The sequence below is a fragment of the Leptodactylus fuscus genome, chromosome 2, assembly GCF_031893055.1.
Source record: "Leptodactylus fuscus isolate aLepFus1 chromosome 2, aLepFus1.hap2, whole genome shotgun sequence".
Classification (NCBI taxonomy): Eukaryota; Metazoa; Chordata; class Amphibia; order Anura; family Leptodactylidae; genus Leptodactylus; species Leptodactylus fuscus.
The window spans coordinates 62,064,033-62,085,576 of NC_134266.1; the positions used below are offsets into that span (position 1 = coordinate 62,064,033).

Genomic DNA, 21,544 nt, shown 5'->3' on the forward strand with positions numbered 1-21,544 from the left:
GTTTTCCTTTTCCATAAAGTGAATGGGCCGCGCGGAAAAAAACACGCGTTTTTCTCCCCCCATTCACTTCTATTGCTTTCTTCAGGCGGAAAAGGCCTGAAGAAAGGTCATGTCACTTCTTTTTTTCTGCTAGCAGAAAAATCTGCTAGCAGAAAAAAAAAAAAAGCTAGCAGTCTACATAGACCACTATTGTAGCCCTTAAGAGGGGAGCACCTTAGAACCATCACATGACCAGGACAGATAGTGAAAGAGGCTTCTATTACATCACAGCAAGCAGAGATCTTAATGCTTGCAAGGAATTGATATGGAAGCAAGCTGGAACATTGTATAACTTTATATTGCATAAAAATAACATTATACCCCTGTATATATTATATTTTTTTGCACAGACCTTTTCTATCCCTTATTATGTACATATTTTAGTGGATGTTGTGAGCAGGTGGCAGTGCTTTTTGTAAGCAGGGAGATAAACATCTTTCTGTAGCAAATCCATTTTCCCACTTTTTCCGCAGGATTTTTGCTTCTTCAGAAAAGACGTTAGACGTTATTTCCTCACCTTGGGATATGAAACATAGAAAACATACAGAATATATTTATATGTTATAATGGTTCTAAAAATGAACAAAAGTATCCAGACTGTTTCCTCTATATTATATGGATATGTTCACATTATGGAATTTTCATGCATGAAATTTAATCGGAAATCAAAGTCACTGTTCCACCAGAATGGAGTTGTGTGCAGGAAAAATAAGTGACACTTGGAGCAGAATCTGCACAGAAACTGTAGAGAGTTGTCACTCATATATTAATGTCATTGAATGGGGCTAATCCATATGCCAATCCATGTAACATATCAAACTTCAAATCTGTGGCAGAAATCCAACAGTAGAGATAGGCGATTTGATTTATTTCGAGTTCAGGTCGTTAATTTTCCAGATCCATTAAGTCTTAGACTCATTTCCCACAGAGTAACGTGCCGCTCATTCTAACATGTAAACACTAGAGATGAGAAAGTAGTGTTCGATCGAGTAGATGTTCGATCAAATACTACGGTATTCGAAATACTCGTACTCGATCGAACACTACTAGCTGTTCGAAGTTTAATGTTCGATGCAGGAACAGCGTTGATTGGCAGAATGCTATACATTCTGCCAATCAACGCTGGTTCTTCTCTTACCTTTCCGAAGTCTTCTCCGCGCTGCGTCCCCGCGTCTTCTTCCGGGTGGAATTCACTCTGCCTAGGCATCCGGCCTAGGCAGAGCCGACTGTGCATGTGCGGGCATGCAAGCGCATACATGTGCATGCGCAGTCGGCTATTCTCAGGCGTCGGGCCTGGGCAAAGCCGCACGAGCATGCGCAGTCGGCTCTGCCTAGGCCGGATGCCTAGGCAGAATGAATTGCACCCGGAAGAGGACGCGGGGACCCTGCGCCGGGAGAAGACAATCACTGGCCTCAGTGGTGGCCCCAGGTGCATGACGTCACCAGGACAGCACTCGACACCACAAGGAGGCCCAAAAGAGATAAGGGAACATGATCATGAATATTTTTTTTCACTCCCTGGGCCTCTACTTATTATATTCTAGGATCTGAAAAGACCCCATAGTATAATGCGGTGACCAATCTGAAATACTCAGGTTGAACCTGGTTCGGTACGGTCACCCTTGGATTTCTACTTTAGATTGTCTTTCAATTTTGGGTCAGATGTTTCCACATGAAAAATCTGTAGAGTGAACATATTCTTATCCACTCCTTCTGTGAAAACCTGAGCAATCTCTTTTTTTGATGCTATATGAATCTGTGAAGAAAGTGTCTGGATATGAAATCTGAGCCCTAGAAAGTGAAAACAAGGCCTTGTATCACACAAATATGTAACACAGTAATGAGGCCTAAATATATTATTCATTTGCAGTCTAAGGTAAATTATTTGTTAGAAAACCAACTACAAGAAGAATTGTACCGACTACTATGTGAATGCAACTAAAATGAAACTCCTGTAATTTTCACTTTGATTATTTTGTGAATAAAGTTATGTCTCCATGGTAACAGACTACAAACAAATCCTGCAGTTATGTTTTACTTCCTTAGAAGGTAGGCAGATGGAAGGAAGTCATGTGTTGTTGCAATATCAGCCTAATATAGGGCACTATATGTGAAAATACATAAGGTCAGCGTGTGAGCTGTATACACAGAATGGTAATGAAACAAGACATTTTGTCTACCAATAAGTATTTGGACACCCATGCTAATGCAGATATCTGCGGTCGTGATGTACGTCCCATCGTAAATATGAAACAGCATTGGCATTACTCGCATGCAAGATGCCACAAAGTGCAGAATTGTCCGATTTCGAGAAAGGAGTAATTGTGGGATACCACAGAAATGGTCGATCCTTAAGGGACATAGCAAGAAAACTGATTTACACAAAATCAACAGTGGCCTATGTGATTACAAAGTGGAAGGTGAACAGTGATAGTCGGAATGTGCCCCGACTTGGCAGATCCCCGAAACTGAGAGATAGAGACTGACGAGTGCTGGCCAGAGAAACCGCACCCAACCGATGGCTCACATACATCAGGAGTTTCACCAGACATCCGGGAGTATTGTGTCGCTCAATACCATCCATAAGGAAGCATCTGCTGGGGTCTACCAACTATTCAATAAGAATAAATGTTGTGTTTCTATTCTACCACAGATGTCCAAATACTTATTGGTAGATAGTGTATATATATATTTAGATGCATTGGGACCACCATTGGTTGGCAATACCTTATATTACCGAAAATACATACCACATTTGCACTTACATGCAGTTCCATGTCACTTACTTTAACTATATTTCCACTGCTCCTTAATATGGCTTTGTCTAAACAAATATATAAAGTACATCAGTTTTAGCCGAACCACCATAATCTTAAATCATATGTAAGCAATATTATTATTATTATTATTATTATTCAATTATACAAGCAATTTGCGATAAAGATAACAATTTGGAATATTTAGAAATGAATTTTAATGAGATCATATAAAAGCTTACATACCTTGTTTGTATTTCTTTCTGTAAAACAAAAAAACAAAACAAAAGAAAAATGACAAGATAAAGCAAATGGTCGGGGATTAGGTAACAACGTGTATTACAGGGGATAGTAGAACATTTTGTTTGAAAATCCATTTTTAACCTACAGTTTGAAGTCATTCTGCTGCTTTCTGCAGATATCTTAAGAGGTGATTGTGTGACTGTTTCTACATAATGTGGCTTCTGCTTATTCTATCTCTGTGTATTACTAGTGATACATGTCTTGCTTCACTCTACAGAAATCAGGAGTGAGACAATGTAAAGACAATGTAGATGGGAACTGAATAATGGGAGAATCAGAGGTTAGAGGGGAACATGGTGAGGGAATGATGCAGATTTATATACTGAGAAGGAGACCAGGAGACCATGCTCCAGCCCTAAACTTCACAGGCTTCCTACACACTCCATACTGCTATACTAACACTGTGATCTATAAGGTTGTCACATACAGATAGCTCTCATACATGTCACGGAATCCTGGGGCTTCCATTCTTCATTCATATCATTTATTCTAGGGTTATACATTATCTGTGGTTGGGGCCCAAGATTAAAACACTGTATAGCATAGTATGGTAGAATAATGATCCAGGGAAGAGGGTGAGGATTTTTCTCTTTTATTTATCTCATTAAATAAGAAGAAGACATAGAAATGATGGTGCTAAACCAAAGACTACAAGCCAGAGTAAGGACTGTAGGGCATATAAACAATTTGTGAATACTGCCTCCCCAGCTCCACCAGTGATTAGGCCGGGGCCCCATGTGGCCTAAATGCCGCAAAAAAAGGAAACCTCTTTAAACTTCCTGTCTAAAGGGAAGAACCGTGATGTGTTATCAACGCTGTTTTTCCGTAGCACTTTTTTTTACAGCAGGATGCAATGTGGGGCCTTAAGTCTTCCAGTCTTATTTGTGGATTAGCAACTTTTGCCCCTCCATCTGTTGGGACACAACTCCCAGCCTGGTCTATTCACTACTTTGGAAGTTCCAAAAACAGACAAGAGAGAGTAAATGCTGGGAGTTGTAGTTTGCAACAGCTGGAGTGCTGAAGGTTGCTGATCTCTAGTCTTATGTAATGCAAGGATGTTTCCCGCTGACTAGGGCTAGATTCACATCTGCATTCGGGTTTCCATTTCGGGGAATCTAATATAACCTAATCCGCATAAAAAAAGCAGTTACCTTAGGAATCACACGGACCTCATAGACTTTAATGGAGTCTGTGTGGTTTCAGCACGGAAAATGCGGAGAGGAAAGTGCAGCTTGTAGCATTTTTCATGGGGAGAAGGGAACAGAATCCCCGAATACAGATGTGAACTGGGCCTTACTATGGGTCTAGTGTTGGAAAATACATATATTGGTTACTTATAGAACACTTTTATTCATTTCTGCTACTTTTTAACATGTAAACAAATTAGTTGAGGCTGACATGGCTGTGACTGCAGTACATAAGGCCGGCCAGCTGATGTTCACCAAGCACTTGCTGGTAATGTTAGTATCCAGTCTGGTCACCATCCAGCTCCTTAGTCATGACCAGCTGGTACATATTTGCTTCTATTAGGATAAGGTGCCTGCTAATATACAATGGTTGTCCCCAGGTAATAAACAGAACATCATGGAGTGTTATATGGAAGAACTGGCAGTACATAACCATAAGCCATAGTGATTATAGAGCCAGAAGCACAACAAGGCCTCACTTGCCAGATGCCATTTGATTTGGTGAAAAGAAAAAAAATATTGAAGATTATAAATATTCCAAAGTTATATATAACTAGCTGGTACCCGCGACTTCGTCTGCAGTGATTGTAGAAGTGGGTATATACAGGCGCGGGTAAGGTTTTCGTACTGTGTATAAGGGATGGGATATGAAATGTAACTTTGTATCTTGTTTTTGCTGTAATTTAGACAATACATGAGACTTTTGTGTTGAAGTTAATTTGTATTTGAGCTGCTATATATACGGTGTTGTGCGAAACTTTACATAGTGACTTTGGGACAGAAGTATTTGAAGTTCCCGCCGATGGCATTTTTTGATTTTTGTTTTTGACTCCCCTCCCTGATTCTGGGGATACCAAATTTATATGGTTTTATTTACATTTTGACCCCTTAAAAAAAATCCAAAACTGTGTTTAAAAATTTATTTTTGAAAAGTCGCCATATTCCGACAGCCGTAACTTTTTTATACGTGCGTGTACGGGGATGTATAGGGCATCTTTTTTTGCGTGACCGGGTGTACTTTGTAGTTCTACCATTTTCGGGAAATGTTATTGCTTTGATCACTTTTTATTCAAATTTTTATCAGAATCAAAACAGTGAAAAAACAGCGGTTTGGCACTTTTGACCATTTTTCCCGCTACAGCGTTTACCGAACAGGAAAAATATTTGTATAGCTTTGTAGAGCGGGCGATTTCGGACATGGGGATACCTAACATGTATGTGTTTCACAGTGTTTAGGTACTTTTATATGTGTTCTAGGGAAAGGGGGGTGATTTGAATTTTTAATCCTTTTTATTTATTTTTTTTATATTTTTTTTACTTTTTTTAAAAAAATTTTTTTGCATTTTTTAGACCGCCTAGGGATATTGACATGGGTGGGGGGTGTCGCGGATTGTCAGAGCGGTGGGGGTCGTCAAACATGGCTGCTCCGGAGCGTTAAAGAGAGCCTCCTGGAGTATCGGTAAGGTGAGGGGAAAAGTGGTAAAGTCTATGTATATGTGATTGTGTGGGGTTAGGGGCGAGGCTGTAGAGGGCAATATGAATTTTGTGGCTTGCTATGGTCCAAAGTGTGTGAGATTGCAGAGATGGTGGTGTGAGTTTGGGTTTTGTGGGGGTCCTGGCACAAACGTATGTGCGCTATTGTGACGAAAAGTAGCCTATTATTTAATTGGGTGTATTAACTATGTTTGTGGAAAATTTCAGCCGAATCAGTCGAGCGGTTTTTCCGTGATTGAGGAACAAATATCCGAACATGCAAACATCCAAACACACAAACCCACAAACTCACAAACTTTCACATTTATAATATTAATAGGATGCTATGTAGATAAGAAATATTTCTAAAAGTCACAAATTTCATAAAAACTGATGAAAAGGGCAACAATTACCTTTAAAGTATAATCCTACACAGAAGAGGAGAACCAGAATGAGAAAGACGATGAAGACTATGACAACGTTCCAAACCGCAGACTCTGCAAGAAACACAGCAGGAATATTGTAAGTGACAAACACACTGGTAGGATTTGCAGTCACTGGTTATTGAACCCTGAACATGCAGGAAATATAGTTTGCTAATAATTCCAAGCAGTCAGGGGTCGTGTGAAATGAAAAGCTTTATGAGTTCTGTAGGGTGTTAAGTGTCTTCTCTATGATGCTGGGGTCACACTGTGAATGCGCTGCTGAATATCCGGCAGGAATCATAGGGTGTAACAATGAGATTGTGATGCCTAACCCACTGCGATCACTCCCCGCGTGCTCCTTGTCTAAAACAGGAAAACAAAGTATGGACTACAATGCAGGTGCTATAAGACATAGCTCCATAGTTTATATGTTTGAAATCTCCAAGGGGGAGAATCTTTACCTTGTAGCCCCTCTTGACACACAGATATTGGGTGAGTAGCCATTTCCAGTATGGCAAAAAGAATCAGGACATAGAGACCAATGGGAATCTGGGAACTGTTAGAATGACTGACAGGAGAAGAGACCAGTAAGACAACCACTTTTGTTTTTTATGATATTCCAATTTTTTTTTTTTTAATGTAGATTGTCAGCCCCATATAGGGATCACAATGTACATTTTTTAAATTTTCCCATCAGTATGTCTTTGTAAAATGGGAGGAAATCCACGCAAACACAGGGGAACATACAAACTCCTTGTAGATGTTGTTCCTGGCAGGATTTGAACCCAGGACTCCAGCGCTGCAAGGCTGCAGTGCTAACCACTGAGCCACTGTGTTGTCCCTTTCCAAAATTTTTTACACAAAACGTGTGGACAAACCCTTTAATGGGATACTGGGTATAAGGTGATGATAGTGTTCTTTTTAAAGAGAACCTGTGACTAGGATTTACCTCTACAAGCCAGTGTGTTACTTTATACAAGAATTTTTGATCATTTTTTTTAAAATTTCCATGTCATTATCTAAATTTTTTTTTTTTTTTTAAAGATCTACTTCCTTCATTTTCTCTCTAGCCACTAAACCTGATATTAGACACTAAGGTTGTTTGTAGACGAATGTGGCCAAACAGCTGGCTGTGAATTAAAGGCACTTGTGGCACACAGGGCACACGCAGATGTCACACGTGTGCCTCTCGCGGTCCCTTTCATTAAATGAAGAAGAACCACTGAAGCAAGGCAGGAATAGGCCATGTTCTATATATTGCGGCCCGGACTGTCGACACGCACACGTGACCATGTAATTCACGGTTATGGGTACAGGCCCATAGAAATGAATCCGTATTTTTCCCAGATAGCACACTGATCTCGGCCACGGTCGTCTGCAAGAGGCCTAATTCTGTAGGGGTTTCTTTGCAGCAGTCACATCCTAAACTTCACAAACAAGGTAGACAGGATTAGAATAGATGATAAAAACAAATAACAGATAAAAAGTGATATATTACTATCTGGTTTTAATAAATAAAAAATAGCAATACTTTCCCTTTAAAGATTAGCCATCTGAGTGCTGCATATCCTCTAAAATAAACCTTAAAATATCCTCAAGCTGTGAATAAATGACCGCTCAATTTCCAGTTTGGCATATATTGAAGAACAAGGTGCTCTACTGAATTTTCTCTCAGCTCCTTCCTTGATGTTTTGATGTGGATTGATCCAAGAGCTGCAACATCTTGCGTTTGCATAGTACAGCCAAGAACCAGAGCCTATGTCATGTGTTTGACCTGGTGTGGACAGAGCAGTCTTTTTTTGTCCTACGTATACACATGCTGCCAAAATGAATGGGATAGTTGAAGGACAAACACATTGAGTACATGTTTTTTTGTCTTTAATGCCGCACAAGTGCAAAATGTTGTGACTCCTTGGATGATACTTTAAAGGATATGTTGGGAGGAGTAAGGGGAAAATTGGGCAGGGTACTTCATTTATTTTGTCATGCCACACATTTTAAAGTTTACTTTCGAAGGCATACGGTGCTGGAACAGACTAAACTCTAGAACTTTATGTCAGACAAGGCAATGATTTTTAGGGATAAATGGGATTACACAAAAGGTTGAAAAAAAAACCTCAGTTCCGAGTTGTCACCATCTTATGTCACCATCTTGTTACATATGAAACATGTAAGCTTCTATTCAGATCAGGGCAGTAACAGATGGCCATCCTTTTATGTAGACATCAATGTATAAAAAAAATGGATCCATTACTCTTTTTGGATGGACACAAAACTACGGTATACTACATGTTTGTGTCCTTCAAAATAGCAGACAACAATCGATTTTTTATTTTTTTTTAACATTAAAGGGTTTTTCTGGGAATTTTTTCTTTTTTAAATGTCTGTTAGAGCTATAAATGGGTTAATAAATGTACCCATATACCTTTAGCCATGTTTTGAGTGATTTCTGGGGATCTCTAGGAGCTCTTGGTGTCCACTGCATTTGTTTATTTGCTTCAGCTTCCTGCTATGTAACTTCCTCCCTCTCACCTTACTCCTCCCTCCTTCCTCACTCCCCCCTTTCCTTTCTCTCTCCATCCCACCCATACACCCACTCCCTGTCTCAATAACTATTCAGCCATTCCCTACCTACTCAGCCTAATCCTGACCCCCATTATACAGCATACTTACCTTCCTGTGAGATGGCACACGCTCTTCTCCATCACTGCTCTGTTCTCTGCAGCAATGTTCCACCTCTACTGTGCATGCGGAAGCTGCACAGTGAATGCGCTGCTGAATATCCGGCAGGATTCATAATGTGTAACAATGAGATTGTGATGCCTAACCCACTGCGATCACTCCCCTGCAGAGAACAGAGCAGCGCAGATTAGCGATAGAGAAGAGCATGCGTCTGCTGAAACAGTAAAGAAGAAGGGGCCGTACCTCAGGAAGAGGCGCGGAGGGTTAGTATAGTGGGGGGAATGTGGAGGGAGTAGTAGGGACGATTAGTTTCCGGAAATGAGGAAACGGATCGTCACCGGATAATCAGAAAATGTCCCTGGGGCGGTCAAAGGACATGGATAACTATACATTTTTGATTTATTAGGTTATTTAGAAAGTAGGAGGGTGTTTAGATGAGTGTAGGGATTTCCAGTTATCCTAAACAACACCTTTAATGTCTATGTAAATGGATAGCCATCCATTTGCATCTGTTTGAGGCCATTTTTTGCATCAGTTAAATGGATGTAAAAATCACGTGATTTCAGTAGAGCGAATTTCAGAGGTAGGTAACCTTTTATGTACTTAGTGCAATAATTAATGTTGTCAAACCCTACATATGTCATTATAATGGGACTTGAGTAGATGACCTCAATATTACAGCTTTGTGAACTTGAAAAAATTCTAACAAAACAGCGCAGCAGAATTTGAGCACCCCTATATACAGTACAATGCTCCTTATTGCCCCCAGTACAAAGTATAATGTTCCTTATTGCCTCCTATACATAGTATAATGCTCCATATTGGCCCCCAAAAGACAATATAATGCTCCATATTGGCCACTATATACGGTATAATGCTGCACATTGACTGCTATACACAGTATAATGCTCCATATTGGTCTCCTATACACAGTAAAATGGTCTATATGGGGCCCCTATACACAGTATAATACTCCATAATGGCCCACTACACACAGTGTAATGTTCCAGTATAAGGTCCCTCCTGTAATGTTCCAGTATAAGGTCCCCCCACAGTATGTTGGCCCATTTGTGCCCCCACCCCAGAGTATTAAGCCCATTAGTGGCCACAGCATAGTTAGTGCCCGACACAGTATTTCTTACCTACCTGATGACCGCTCCACCCTCATTCCCTCAGCCTCTGGCACCCACATGTAGCCATCCCGACCACAGCTTGGCAGTGAGTGGAGGAGACCCTGTACACATCACTGAGCCTCTTCTATAGTATCCCACTGCGCTCTCCAAATTAAAGCAGGAGCGCTGGAGGATGCCAAGTGACTTATACAGTCACATGTCAATGTTCTGGTGCCGGAGACTGACAGAATGGGAGTGAAGTAGAGGTGGCAGCACACAGGTGGGAAGCTACTGTGCCACAAAGTTATGGCTACCCCTGCTATATATCAATACAGTAATGTATAATACCATCAGTACCTGATATTATAAGTGTCACACTCTTTCTGATGGGTCTCTTGAGACTTTCATGTTCCACACGGCAAGTGAATTTTACACCATTGTCTTTGAGGGAAGCTTCATACAGGAAGGAACCAGAAAGACTGTAAGTGCCATTCTGATTGCTCTTGTGACTACTGTAGATGACATTCGACAATAAAGATGGCAAGAGTCCAGTACTTGGGAGCTCACGCAACCATTCAATGTTGACGTCAAGTGGATAGTAACTGGAGGCATCGCAAACAAACTTCTGCTCGTCGCCCTCTCGCAGAGTCACCACAGACTCCACATTTAGACCGACCTTAGGGCTTTCTGGAAGAGGAGATGTTATATACAGCAGGTTATAATGAAACAAGTACAAAGAATTTCATTACTTGCTATACATCAAACATCATTTTTGGTCCACAAACCAGAATCAAATTTCTTATTCTTTACCCATATTCATTTCAGTCATTTATCAACAATTGCATATATTTGTAAAAGACAGTGCACCCGAGCTGTACAGTGTATATTACATATGCAGGTCAGGTGGGAAACCGGTATAGGTACAGTAGCAGCTATTCTTGGGCCCTTGTGTCCCACACAGCCAAAAAGTCCTACCTTCAAGAAGACACTTGCATTAGTAATGGTTTGTGGTAGATACGGCCCCGTTACAGATTTTTATTTGGGCCCTAGAGCTTCAAGTTACACCAAGTTATATATACTGTGTATTACTTCTGCTGTTTGGTCAATTATAAATTGGGGGGTAAATATGACATGCAATGGTACCCTGGGAAGGTGAGGGGGGGGGGGGGGGGGCAAAAATCCCTCTGCCTCTATTGCCAGCTTCTTAAAAAAAAATGTCCATCACTGCCTCCATTAAAAACAAATGGAAACAGATTCCAGACTGCATTTTCTTGTGATTCCTTTACAGCGTAGACCAGACATAATTCAGGAACTACTACAATAACATAATTCTGTCATTTCTCCTTGACATGTCCTTCCAGTTAATGTAGTGATAGTATGTATGTGAAAAGCAGATTCATAGACATGTCGATTTATTAGGGTCCATTCACACGGAGTAACGTGCCGCGTGATGTGGCACGTATACAGCGTGTGAGAGTTTGCGTGCCGTAAAAGCTCCCATTCATTTCAATGGGAGTGAGGATTGTATACGTTGCGTTATTTATTTATTTTTTTTTTAAATGTAGATTGTGAGCCCCACATAGAGCTCACAATGTACATTTTTCCCTATCAGTATGTCTTTGGAATATGGGATGGAAATCCATGCAAACACGGGGAGAACATACAAACTCCTTGCAGATGGTTTTTTGCCCATGGCGGGATTTGAACACCAGGACTCCAGCGCTGCAAGGCTGCAGTGCTAACCACTGAGCCACCGTGTGGCCCCCTCGTCGCGTTATTTTACGGCCGCAAAATAACGCGGCATATACGATCCAGGCTCCCATTGAAATCAATGGGAGCTTTTACGGCGCTCAAAGTCTCACACGCCGTATACATGCCAGATCACGCGGCACGTTACTCCATGTGAATGGACCCTTACAGCAGTAATTGCCGATTAGCCACATTTCACAAAATATTGGAACAAACTTTCCTTCACTGATCTGCATCGAACCTACCAAACTGCCACCACTGAATGTCAATGTAGAGTCCAGCAACAATTATTCAAGGAATGCTCAGTCCTCAGGGGGTATTTTTCATCTTCCTCTGGATCAATGTAGAAAATGTTATTAGGTTGAAAATGAAGGACTTATTTCTACCATACTTTCTATGTAACCATCTACAAATGTGGTAACAATAAAAAACATAGGACGAGGGCTGAAATAAGGAAGCAGAGTCTTGCACCTTCACCTTTACCAGCTATGGACCACTGGAAGGTAGCATCTTGTGCCTTCCCCTACCAATCATGGACTGCCAGTAGGTAGCATCTTCCACCTTCTCCTACTGGCCATGGACTACTAGATTGCAGCGTCTTGTGCTGTCCCCTACAGGTCAAGGACCACCAGAAGGTCCATGGACTGACAGAAGATAGCATTTGGTGCCTTCTCCTATTAGCCAAGCACAACCAGAAGAAAGCATCCTGTTCCTTCACCCATATAAAAAAGAAAAACATCAGTGGTGGTTTTGGCTAAATTGCTTCGAAATACGGAACTTGTTAATTGTTATAAGAAGTGAACATAATTTGCGATGGAGAAAAATCTCTCACATAAAGAATGTCATGTAAAATATCTCAGTTATAATTTTAATAAAATGAGCTGATGAATTACCCATAATAATAAAATGTTAAAGGGTTCCTGAGTTTTCATCACAAGTTAAACTACGGGTGTTGCTGGATAACTGCTTTGTCTGATCCTCCATGCATGATTTCCTATCAGTTTTCTACTGCTAATAGCCCCATTATAGCTGTAGCACATTTTGCATTTCTCTCTGAGGCAAGTAGCATGTAAAATACAGACCAGTCTGTCCCCTTTCCCCATCTATTATTACTACTACTGTTTGTTTCTTTACATATAATTCCAGCAGGAGTAAATGTAAAATAGCAACCAAATAGCTGATAAAAGTCTAAGTGATCGGGGACACTGGACTCCAAATCTAGGTAATGATGCAGCTAAAAAGATCCCTAACATGGAAAAAGAGAGATCTATGAACAATCACGAATGCTGCTTGCTGTCTATGACTGACTAACATCCCATCAATAATAACACAAGTAGCTAATTAGAAATAAGTACAGCATGAGAAGGAGCAGAATCCTCTGTGCAGCTTAATAGCTAGGAAAGCTGTGTAGAGACCTTACAAACATGCAAAGGCTGTAAAAAGAGACCTGATCCTACCCTCTACTCAATGTGAAGCCATCTTGAGTCTGAAGGTATCTAAGGATAGACTTTGCCTAGTCACAAGGAGTGAACAGCAAAGTAGGTAGAAGGGAAACAACTGGTGGCAGAAACTTTAGGAAGGTCTTTCTTTCCTTAGGATGGGCTTTGATATTTGATCTGCAAGTGATACCTTGGACCCGTGCAGATCAGCTGTTATGGGACAGCTTGGCTCTAAGTAATGTTCACAAGCTAGGAACCGCAATGCTCACTTGACAACCAAATTGTATTGGACAGCTTTAGGTACCACATTGATATTTATATCTTAGAAAGTGGATAACTATGCTTCTAAAACATTTTCTACACATTTATATTGACTGGTATATGGTTTTATATTTTCCCAATGGCATAAGATGCTGAATGCAGGTGATGCTGACCAGGAAACCAAGACAGAAGTGAAGATACAGTACTTTTGGCTATGAGTTTCAGCACTGACCTAGTGCCCCCCTTAGGCTGTAAGTGCTTTTATTGCCATTATGGCCTAAGGAAGGTGCTAGTTCAGTGCTGAAATGCAGAGCCCAAATATTCTCAATAAAGATTTTCTTTTGATCTCCTGGACATTTCCATGCCTACGTGCAGCCTCATTGTGTTATTGGAATATTGCAAGTAGTGATAGAAGTCCAGTGGCAAAGCTGTAGGAAGTGCAAAGGTAGCAGTGAATACTGTATCCTGGACCCTGAGGAGACCCCAAAAGTCACTCTACATAAAATGTATAGCTCTTCAAAATAGCACAAGGTAGGTAGGAGCCCATTACAGATCCTGCACTGCAGCCTGGGAGCCTCTGCTCAAGTCCATTGTCAGTCTAGACACAGGGACAGCAGCTGACCATATAACCTGCACACACTGTCACTGTCCTTTGCACAGTTCAGTAAGGTGAGCCTGCACTATGGGGCTCTGTGTCTTTTATATTGTTTTTATGGGCAAACAGTGGTATATTTCAGGCCCTTATAATCGAAAGAGAGAAAAACAGAGAACAGGGATCAGGGGCCTTGCTGTATCTATCAGACACTCATATAAAGGGGTATGAAAATATCCCTTTAAGTTCCAGTAATTTTCTTGTGAGATGATGAGAAGAGTTAAATGCCATACCTCTGATATGCAGATAAATCTGCTGCTCTGCGAAGAGAGAACCTACAGATACCGTGCAGGTGAAGAGCCCTTCACTTTTTACAGCTAAATTATTGACAAGTAGCGAGGCATTTCCGTTCCGTAATTCTTTCATTTGCATGAAGGCGTCTTTCCAGTTATGCTGCAGCTCTTTTGTGTGGCCATTGTAAGATACTATTTTAACTTCATTACTTCCTCTACCCCGATAAGTCCAAGTGACTGAGACGTCCGCCTGGTGGTCCACCGTGAACACACAATCTAGGAGCACGCTGTCCATTAGCCTTGCATAGACCCAAGGAGTTTTAGTACGTAACATGAAAGTTGCTGCAAAGTGAACAAAGATGTAATGAAAAAGGCTGAGCATTTATTATAGACAATTATTCCTTTTCTAACTTCCCAATTTTTTACGTTGAAATCCAGTGACGGGTTGGATATATACAGTAGGGCAAAAAAGTATTTAGTCAGTCACCAATAGTGCAAGTTCCACCACTTAAAAAGATGAGCGGCGTCTGTAATTTACATCATAGGTAGACCTCAACTATGAGAGACAAAATGAGAAAACAAATCCAGAAAATCACATTGTCTGATTTTGTAAGAATTTTTTTGCAAATTATGGTGGAAAATAAGTATTTGGTCACCTACAAACAATCAAGATTTCTGGCTCTCACAGACCTGTAACTTCTTCTTTAAGAGTCTCCTCTTTCCTCCACTCATTACCTGTAGTAATGGCACTTGTTTAAACTTGTTATCACTATAAAAAGACACCTGTGCACACCCTCAAACAGTCAGACTCCAAACTCCACTATGGTGAAGACCAAAGAGCTGTCAAAGGACACCAGAAACAAAATTGTAGCCCTGCACCAGGCTGGGAAGACTGAATCTGCAATAGGCAACCAGCTTGGATTGAAGAAATCAACTGTGGGAGCAATAATTAGAAAATGGAAGACATACAAGACCACTGGTAATCTCCCTCGATCTGGGGCTCCACGCAAAATCTCACCCTGTGGGGTCAAAATGATCACAAGAACGGTGAGCAAAAATCCCAGAACCACACGGGGGGACCTAGTGAATGAACTGCAGAGAGCTGGGACCAATGTAACAAAGCCTACCATCAGTAACACACTACGCCGCCAGGGACTCAGATCCTGCAGTGCCAGACGTGTCCCACTGCTTAAGCCAGTACATGTCCGGGCCCGTCTGAAGTTTGCTAGAGAGCATTTGGATGATCCAGAAGAGCATTGGGAGAATGTCCTATGGTCTGATGAAACCAAACTGGAACTGTTTCGTAGAAACACATCTTTTCGTGTTTGGAGGAAAAAGAATATTGAGTTGCATCCATCAAACACCTTACAGAAAACGTTTGACTTCTGTCATTGCCAACAAAGGATATATAACAAAGTATTGAGATGAAATTTTGTTACTGACCAAATACTTATTTTCCACCATAATTTGCAAATAAATTCTTACAAAATCAGACAATGTGATTTTCTGGATTTGTTTTCTCATTTTGTCTCTCATATTTGAGGTCTACCTATGATGTAAATTACAGACACCTCTCATCTTTTTAAGTGGTGGAACTTGCACTATTGATGACTGACTAAATACTTTTTTGCCCCACTGTACAGTGACAAGTGACAAAACAGATTTATACATGAAATCCCAGAACTGACTTTACTTCAGATTAACGGATTGAACAATAAAGACAGATCCAGCTAATGATGGACAAGAACGGATCCTGAGGGAACCTACTGACTATAATGGGGTCCTGTGAGGTATCCATTGTTTTCTCTAGGCTTGCGCCCGCTCTCCGGTTTAGCCAATACGGTCGGTTTCCGTCTTCTGCCCGCGAAACTGGACAGGAGACGGAAACCAATCGGTCAGCTTTCAAATCCATTCACTTGAATGGGTTTGCAGAGGTGACCGCCCGTGTGAGTCTTCGGCCTGTCTGCAGGGAAACAGTTTTTTTTAACCGGACACAAAGTCCTGCATGTCCAACTTTGTGTCCGGTAAAAAACCCACTTCCCCTGAGGAGAAGGCAGAAGACGAACACGGGGGTCACCTCTGCAAACCCATTCAAGTGAATGGGTTTGAAAGCTGACTGCCGGGTTTCTGTCTCCTGTCCAGTTTCGCGGGGCAGAAGATGGAAACAGGCCGGATTGGCTAAACCGGAAACCGGGTGCAGATGTGAATCCGCCCTCACTTGATACATGGTATGTTTTGTAGCTCATCCACAAGCTTTTGTCAACTGATATATGACAATATATGGCTTAAAGATAATAAAGATGGTCATAGACATTAGCCATAGATTGGTGGTACATGCTGATTTTGGCAAGATCGTCCTCACACTCACACCTCATGTGTATGATTAGGTTGACCAAGTCTTGTTTGGCATATGCTAGAATGTAAGTATCCAGCAGACTACGTTTGCTAGATTTATGAATACTTAGGAGTCCAATGGCCGATCCTATTAAGTGACTGACAACCATTCCTCCATAGAAATAGCTGTCAATCATAGAATAGGATCTCCCCTGGACATATAAAGAGCAGAGAGGAAAATTAACACAATATAAATTATGTTATAAAACTTTTATAAAACTATATATTAATTTGCTCAGCGACGACACCTGCTCTATACACTGCTGGTTAAGGTAAGACTGTATGTAAAATGTGACAGGTTCCATTTCTCAAAATATAGCACAAAAGTCATCCACTAGGATGCTCAAGCAGCCTTCTATATACCAAGAGCATTATCATAGCAGTGCTATATGTGTTACTGTTCTCTAGGCACAGCATTGCAGCAAGTAAAGCCCCTTTATAGTTGGTTTCATTCCTGTAACCTACCTTGCACATAATATCTGTCGTCTTCTTTCTTTTCTGTCGCCTCCAGAATTTTTGTGAAAAACGTCTTTGTGTGAAATCTACCAGCATTGTGCTGTACCGTGTAGATATACCAAGAATCGAGTGCGTCATCTGTATTTGTAACACCAGGCCATAGAATCTGCGTGTTGGCTGTGTAATACGGTGTAATATCACACTTCACGTCTTGTAAACCTTCTTTTACAAATGGCTGCAGGTTTACTGGTGAATCTGAAAAAAAATATTTAACAAAAAAACATAAGAGTTGGATATATAGTTACATAGAGTTACAATGAAACACAACAAACAAAAGAACAAGTAATATCTAATGTAGATAGTAATTTTGTATGTTCCACCCCCCAAAAAAAACTTATTGATAATAGTACTAACTAGAGATGAGCGAGTACAGTTCGGATCAGCCGATCCGAACAGCACGCTCCATAGAAATGAATGGAAGCACCTGGTACTTCTGCTTTGACGCCGGCCGGCCGCTTAACCCCCCGCGTGCCGGCTACGTCCATTCATTTCTATGCGAGCGTGCTGTTCGGATCGGCTGATCCAAACAGTACTCGCTCATCTCTAGTACTAACTAAAGCGAGTGCTCCCTAAAAGTAAAGAGTTCCCTAATTTTATTCTGCTACACTTTAAGGGCTCGTTCTTAAAGGGGTTTTCCGGAACATACACAATGATGACCTATCCAGGTTTTTCTTGTGTTCCCATAATAAAATATCAGGCTGCAGCAGTTTTACCAATTGTATAAGTTTGGGTTAACTCTGCTGTATAATAAAACTGGGTAGTGCCAGTTTATTATATGAGCATAGACTGAGTAAGATGCTGTACTCTGCCTATCTGTATGCAGTGCAGTGAGTGCACTGTGCCATCTACCAGTCTTAGAGGGGTCGGGGGTCTACGGTACCAGTGTGTTAGGAGCCCTCCGGGGATTCACCTGCTCCCCTGTGGGCCAGTCTGAGCCTATATGGCAGTGAAGCAGAATGGGTGACTATGATAAAGAACGCAGATTACCCTCAAAATGTGTTGCCTCTCTTTGCCCTTTGACTACTGTTATGAAGAATAATAAACTTTAGAACCCTTTCTTATATGAAGTGTTTGGACAACTTTGGGATCATTTTCTAATCATTGCAGACAGCTAAAATTCCTATATGGTGTTATGCTGCCATCTGCTGGTTATACATGCCTAGTACATCATGTACAAGGATTCATATAGTAATTGGATTTCATGGTCCATTTTCATGTCAGAACTGGAGCCTGCTGGACAATCTTCTGTTACTTTCATGGGCCAGTTCTATTCCTAGGGTATAACCACTCAGAAAAATCACAGAATCCATTGAAGAAATCTGAGTATGAGCTTTTTACTTACTGTGTAAGCAGCCATTTTTCTTGTGGCCGCAGGCATGCGCAGCCGGCTCTGCCCAAGGCCTAGAAGTTTGACCCCCAGTGCCAGAAGAAGACAGAGGCGGCGCTGGAGAGTTCTCTCGCAGCATTGGGGACGCCCCCAGTGCTGCGAGAGAACTCCTTTGCATACCGACAAAAACCGGGATTTATACCGAACAACGGCGCGGAGAAGACATCTAAAGGTAGGAGAAAAATAACCTTTCTTAAGGCTATTCCTACGTGTTAGTCACAAAAAATTGCTTTTTAATGATAGGATCCCTTTAAGGAAAGTGTTCACAATTTTCTCTGCGGATCTCTATGAGACCTGCACTTGTTAGGAATGTATGGCATATAATGTGGATATGTCAGAAATGTTAAAGAAGGGGATATCCCTTTAAGTATGCCAAGTTCTCACCTTTGAAAATAAATTTAACTCCTTCAATATCTAAATTTTCCATATTAATGTCCCGTCCACCTCCTTGCACTACCCAGGCTGGATTTGGGGAAACAGGCTGGTCATGTAATGGGTGAATGTGTGAACTTCCATACAAGCAAAGTAATTTTATGAAAGTTGTTTCTTCAATGGACCAATTTCCTGCAAAATAAAATAGAATAAAGAGCAGTATTATGAATAAAAAGCAGCAAAACCTCAAGCAAAATGCAGAAGAGACTCAGAGAAAGACCATATTACATAATGGCATGTGATAAGTAGAGATGCGAAGCCTCGACAGGCAGATCCTTCTGGGGGTACTATTGTTGGACTTTGTATAGAACTAGTAGAGATAAAAGGAGAAAAGTTGGCCATGGCAATGTAAACATACCTTTATCTCATCCACTCACTGCAGAAAAATCCAGACAAATTGACCAGAAGTATGGATATCCACACTTTCATTGCCGCATTCACTCATTTGCAATACATGGGGTGAATTCTGCAGCAAAATCAGTGACAACTCTAAATGCTAAAAGTCAATGTGTATCAGACTAACGGCTTATTCACATCTCTGAATTTCACATATATATGGCATCTACTTTTTTTTTCCACAGACAGATCCATTCATTTCAATGTATTCAATCATTGTTTTCATGGACTGAGGATCTCTAAAAAAAGAAATATGTGCCCATCCATTTCAAATATGAAAGTACTGAGTATACAAAAACAAACAACATAGTTTTGTTCATTTGACAGCACATGACCCTAAAATAAGCAGGATTGTGTGCTGTCATGGATATGACACATCTCCAAAATGAACATGTGAATAAGCCCTTATTTTAGGTTTTACAAAAGAATTGCGGCAAAACTGGAAATTTTGCTCCATGTGGCCTTACCATAAAAAATATAAGGGGTCAATAAGCAGTAAAAATAATGGACAGACTGATACATCCTATCTCCCTATACTTAATATTATTATGTTTGTTCCTCAATTAATACATTGAAAGCTTAGGGAAAAAAGCCTCCCATTGATTTCAATGGGGAGTGCACGTATGCCGGCTCCCATTCAAGTCAATGGGAACTGCTTTTTACGCGCTCATTCTGAACGTGGTTTTACGATCAGAATGAGCGCAGCGTTACATCGTGTGAAGGCTCCCTTAGTCTACAAAGGTTTTGTTCAGTTTCTGCTGCATTTTTTTTTCCCCTGTCACCCGATAGGGGAGACTCTGCTAAAAGTAACATGATGCGGTTTTCAATAATATAAACATGGCTTTTCTGTAGTTTTTATTTCTGCAGTGAGTGGATACAATAAAATTAATTCTCATTCACTTTGCTGGTACTGTAAACTGCAGGATTTTTTTGCTGAATTTCTACAGCAGCCACAGGGTTTTGTATCCTTGGCCCTTAGAGTTTAGCCCTTATGTACACAGCCGCATTATAACTCGGCTTTGTGGCCTGATCATACTGGATGGAGGTATGCTCCCCTAGAATTATTGTCTGCGGAGTAGAGTATCTGTATAGGTGCCCAGGTGAGTCTGGATCAGCGTACAAAGACTGTGTAGGTCCTTACTAGAGGTGGTCAGATTTGGTGCACTGCAGCAGTTTCAGCCATGTAGATGACTATAGTTTCATTATTGCATTTTGTTTAGCCATTTCCCAGGATATTCTATTACCAGAGCTATGTGACACTATGGAGCTGTTTGTAGCAGGAATTCAATAGTCTTGCCTGCTCAGAGGACAGGTGGCCATTTTACAGCAGCTTGAAGACAGTTAAAGACATTCTTATTATAAACTGCTAATAACATTGTTTATGGTCAGTCAAGTCCTGTCCCTATATAAGGGACTTACAAAGGAATCATTTCAATCCAACCCTGGCAGATTAATATAAGAAGGTATATGTACCTACTACTGTGTATACAAGCTTAACAGACTACAGTATATACACAGACTCTTACCGCCTATTAGCAGCACACTTAGTATGAAGGAGATGAGGCAGCGGGGCTCCATGCTAGGGCTTTCAGTCTCTCCTGTTGTCACATTACTTTTACTTTCGCTTCTGAGTATTCAGAGACTGGGAGTGTCCTGGGAGAGATCAGCTCTTGTGTCGTCTGGGCTGCAGGGCAGATATGTGGTGTGTAGCTGGGCACAGAAACACTGACAGATAGCCTGCGTTCACACAGTTTTTTGGTCAGGAAACTGACTCAAATTTCTCCTCCAAAAAAGGCCTCACCATACAGTCCTATGGTGAGGCGTTTTTAGGAGGAGGAAATTGAGTCAGTTTATAGATATTATGGGATTAGTGAATTTACGGCACCAATAACGTGAATAAAAGCTCTATAGCTAGATATTATTCTAGATGCCAATTCATCAGCTAATGCTACAGCTGGAAATGCTTCTAATTTTGGTGGTAAGCGACACATTTTGCCCACATTATTTTGGGGCAGTACAGGGGCATAATTAGCAAAGACTGAGCCCCATAGCAAACTTTTGACTTGCTCCCTCCCCCCACAGCATAGCGCTTCCTTTCCTGGCTCCAT

The 21,544-nt window shown here is 41.0% G+C and overlaps 1 protein-coding gene across 1 annotated transcript; it reads right to left on the reverse strand.

Annotated features, from left to right (window-relative positions):
• Window positions 1-214: 214 nt before the first annotated feature.
• LOC142193654 (tapasin-related protein-like) lies at window positions 215-21,030 on the reverse strand. Its single transcript, XM_075262643.1, has 9 exons — window positions 20,963-21,030; window positions 18,993-19,172; window positions 17,171-17,416; window positions 14,312-14,653; window positions 10,335-10,664; window positions 6,172-6,255; window positions 3,042-3,058; window positions 2,826-2,863; window positions 215-556 (listed from the first exon to the last, which is right to left on the reverse strand). The coding sequence occupies exons 1-8, from the start codon at window positions 21,012-21,014 to the stop codon at window positions 2,849-2,851; spliced, it is 1,266 nt and encodes a 421-aa protein (XP_075118744.1). The 5' UTR covers window positions 21,015-21,030; the 3' UTR covers window positions 215-556; window positions 2,826-2,848.
• Window positions 21,031-21,544: the final 514 nt, after the last annotated feature.

Bases quoted from the DNA above. Each gene is read 5' to 3' on its own strand.
- LOC142193654 (XM_075262643.1), bottom strand. From the start codon at position 21,014: ATGGAGCCCCGCTGCCTCATCTCCTTCATACTAAGTGTGCTGCTAATA. The intron at 19,173-20,962 runs GTAAGAGTCTGT...TTTATTTTGCAG, and splicing joins AAGTGTGCTGCTAATAGGCG to GAAATTGGTCCATTGAAGAA. The intron at 17,417-18,992 runs GTGAGAACTTGG...ATTTTTTTTCAG, and splicing joins AGTTAAATTTATTTTCAAAG to ATTCACCAGTAAACCTGCAG.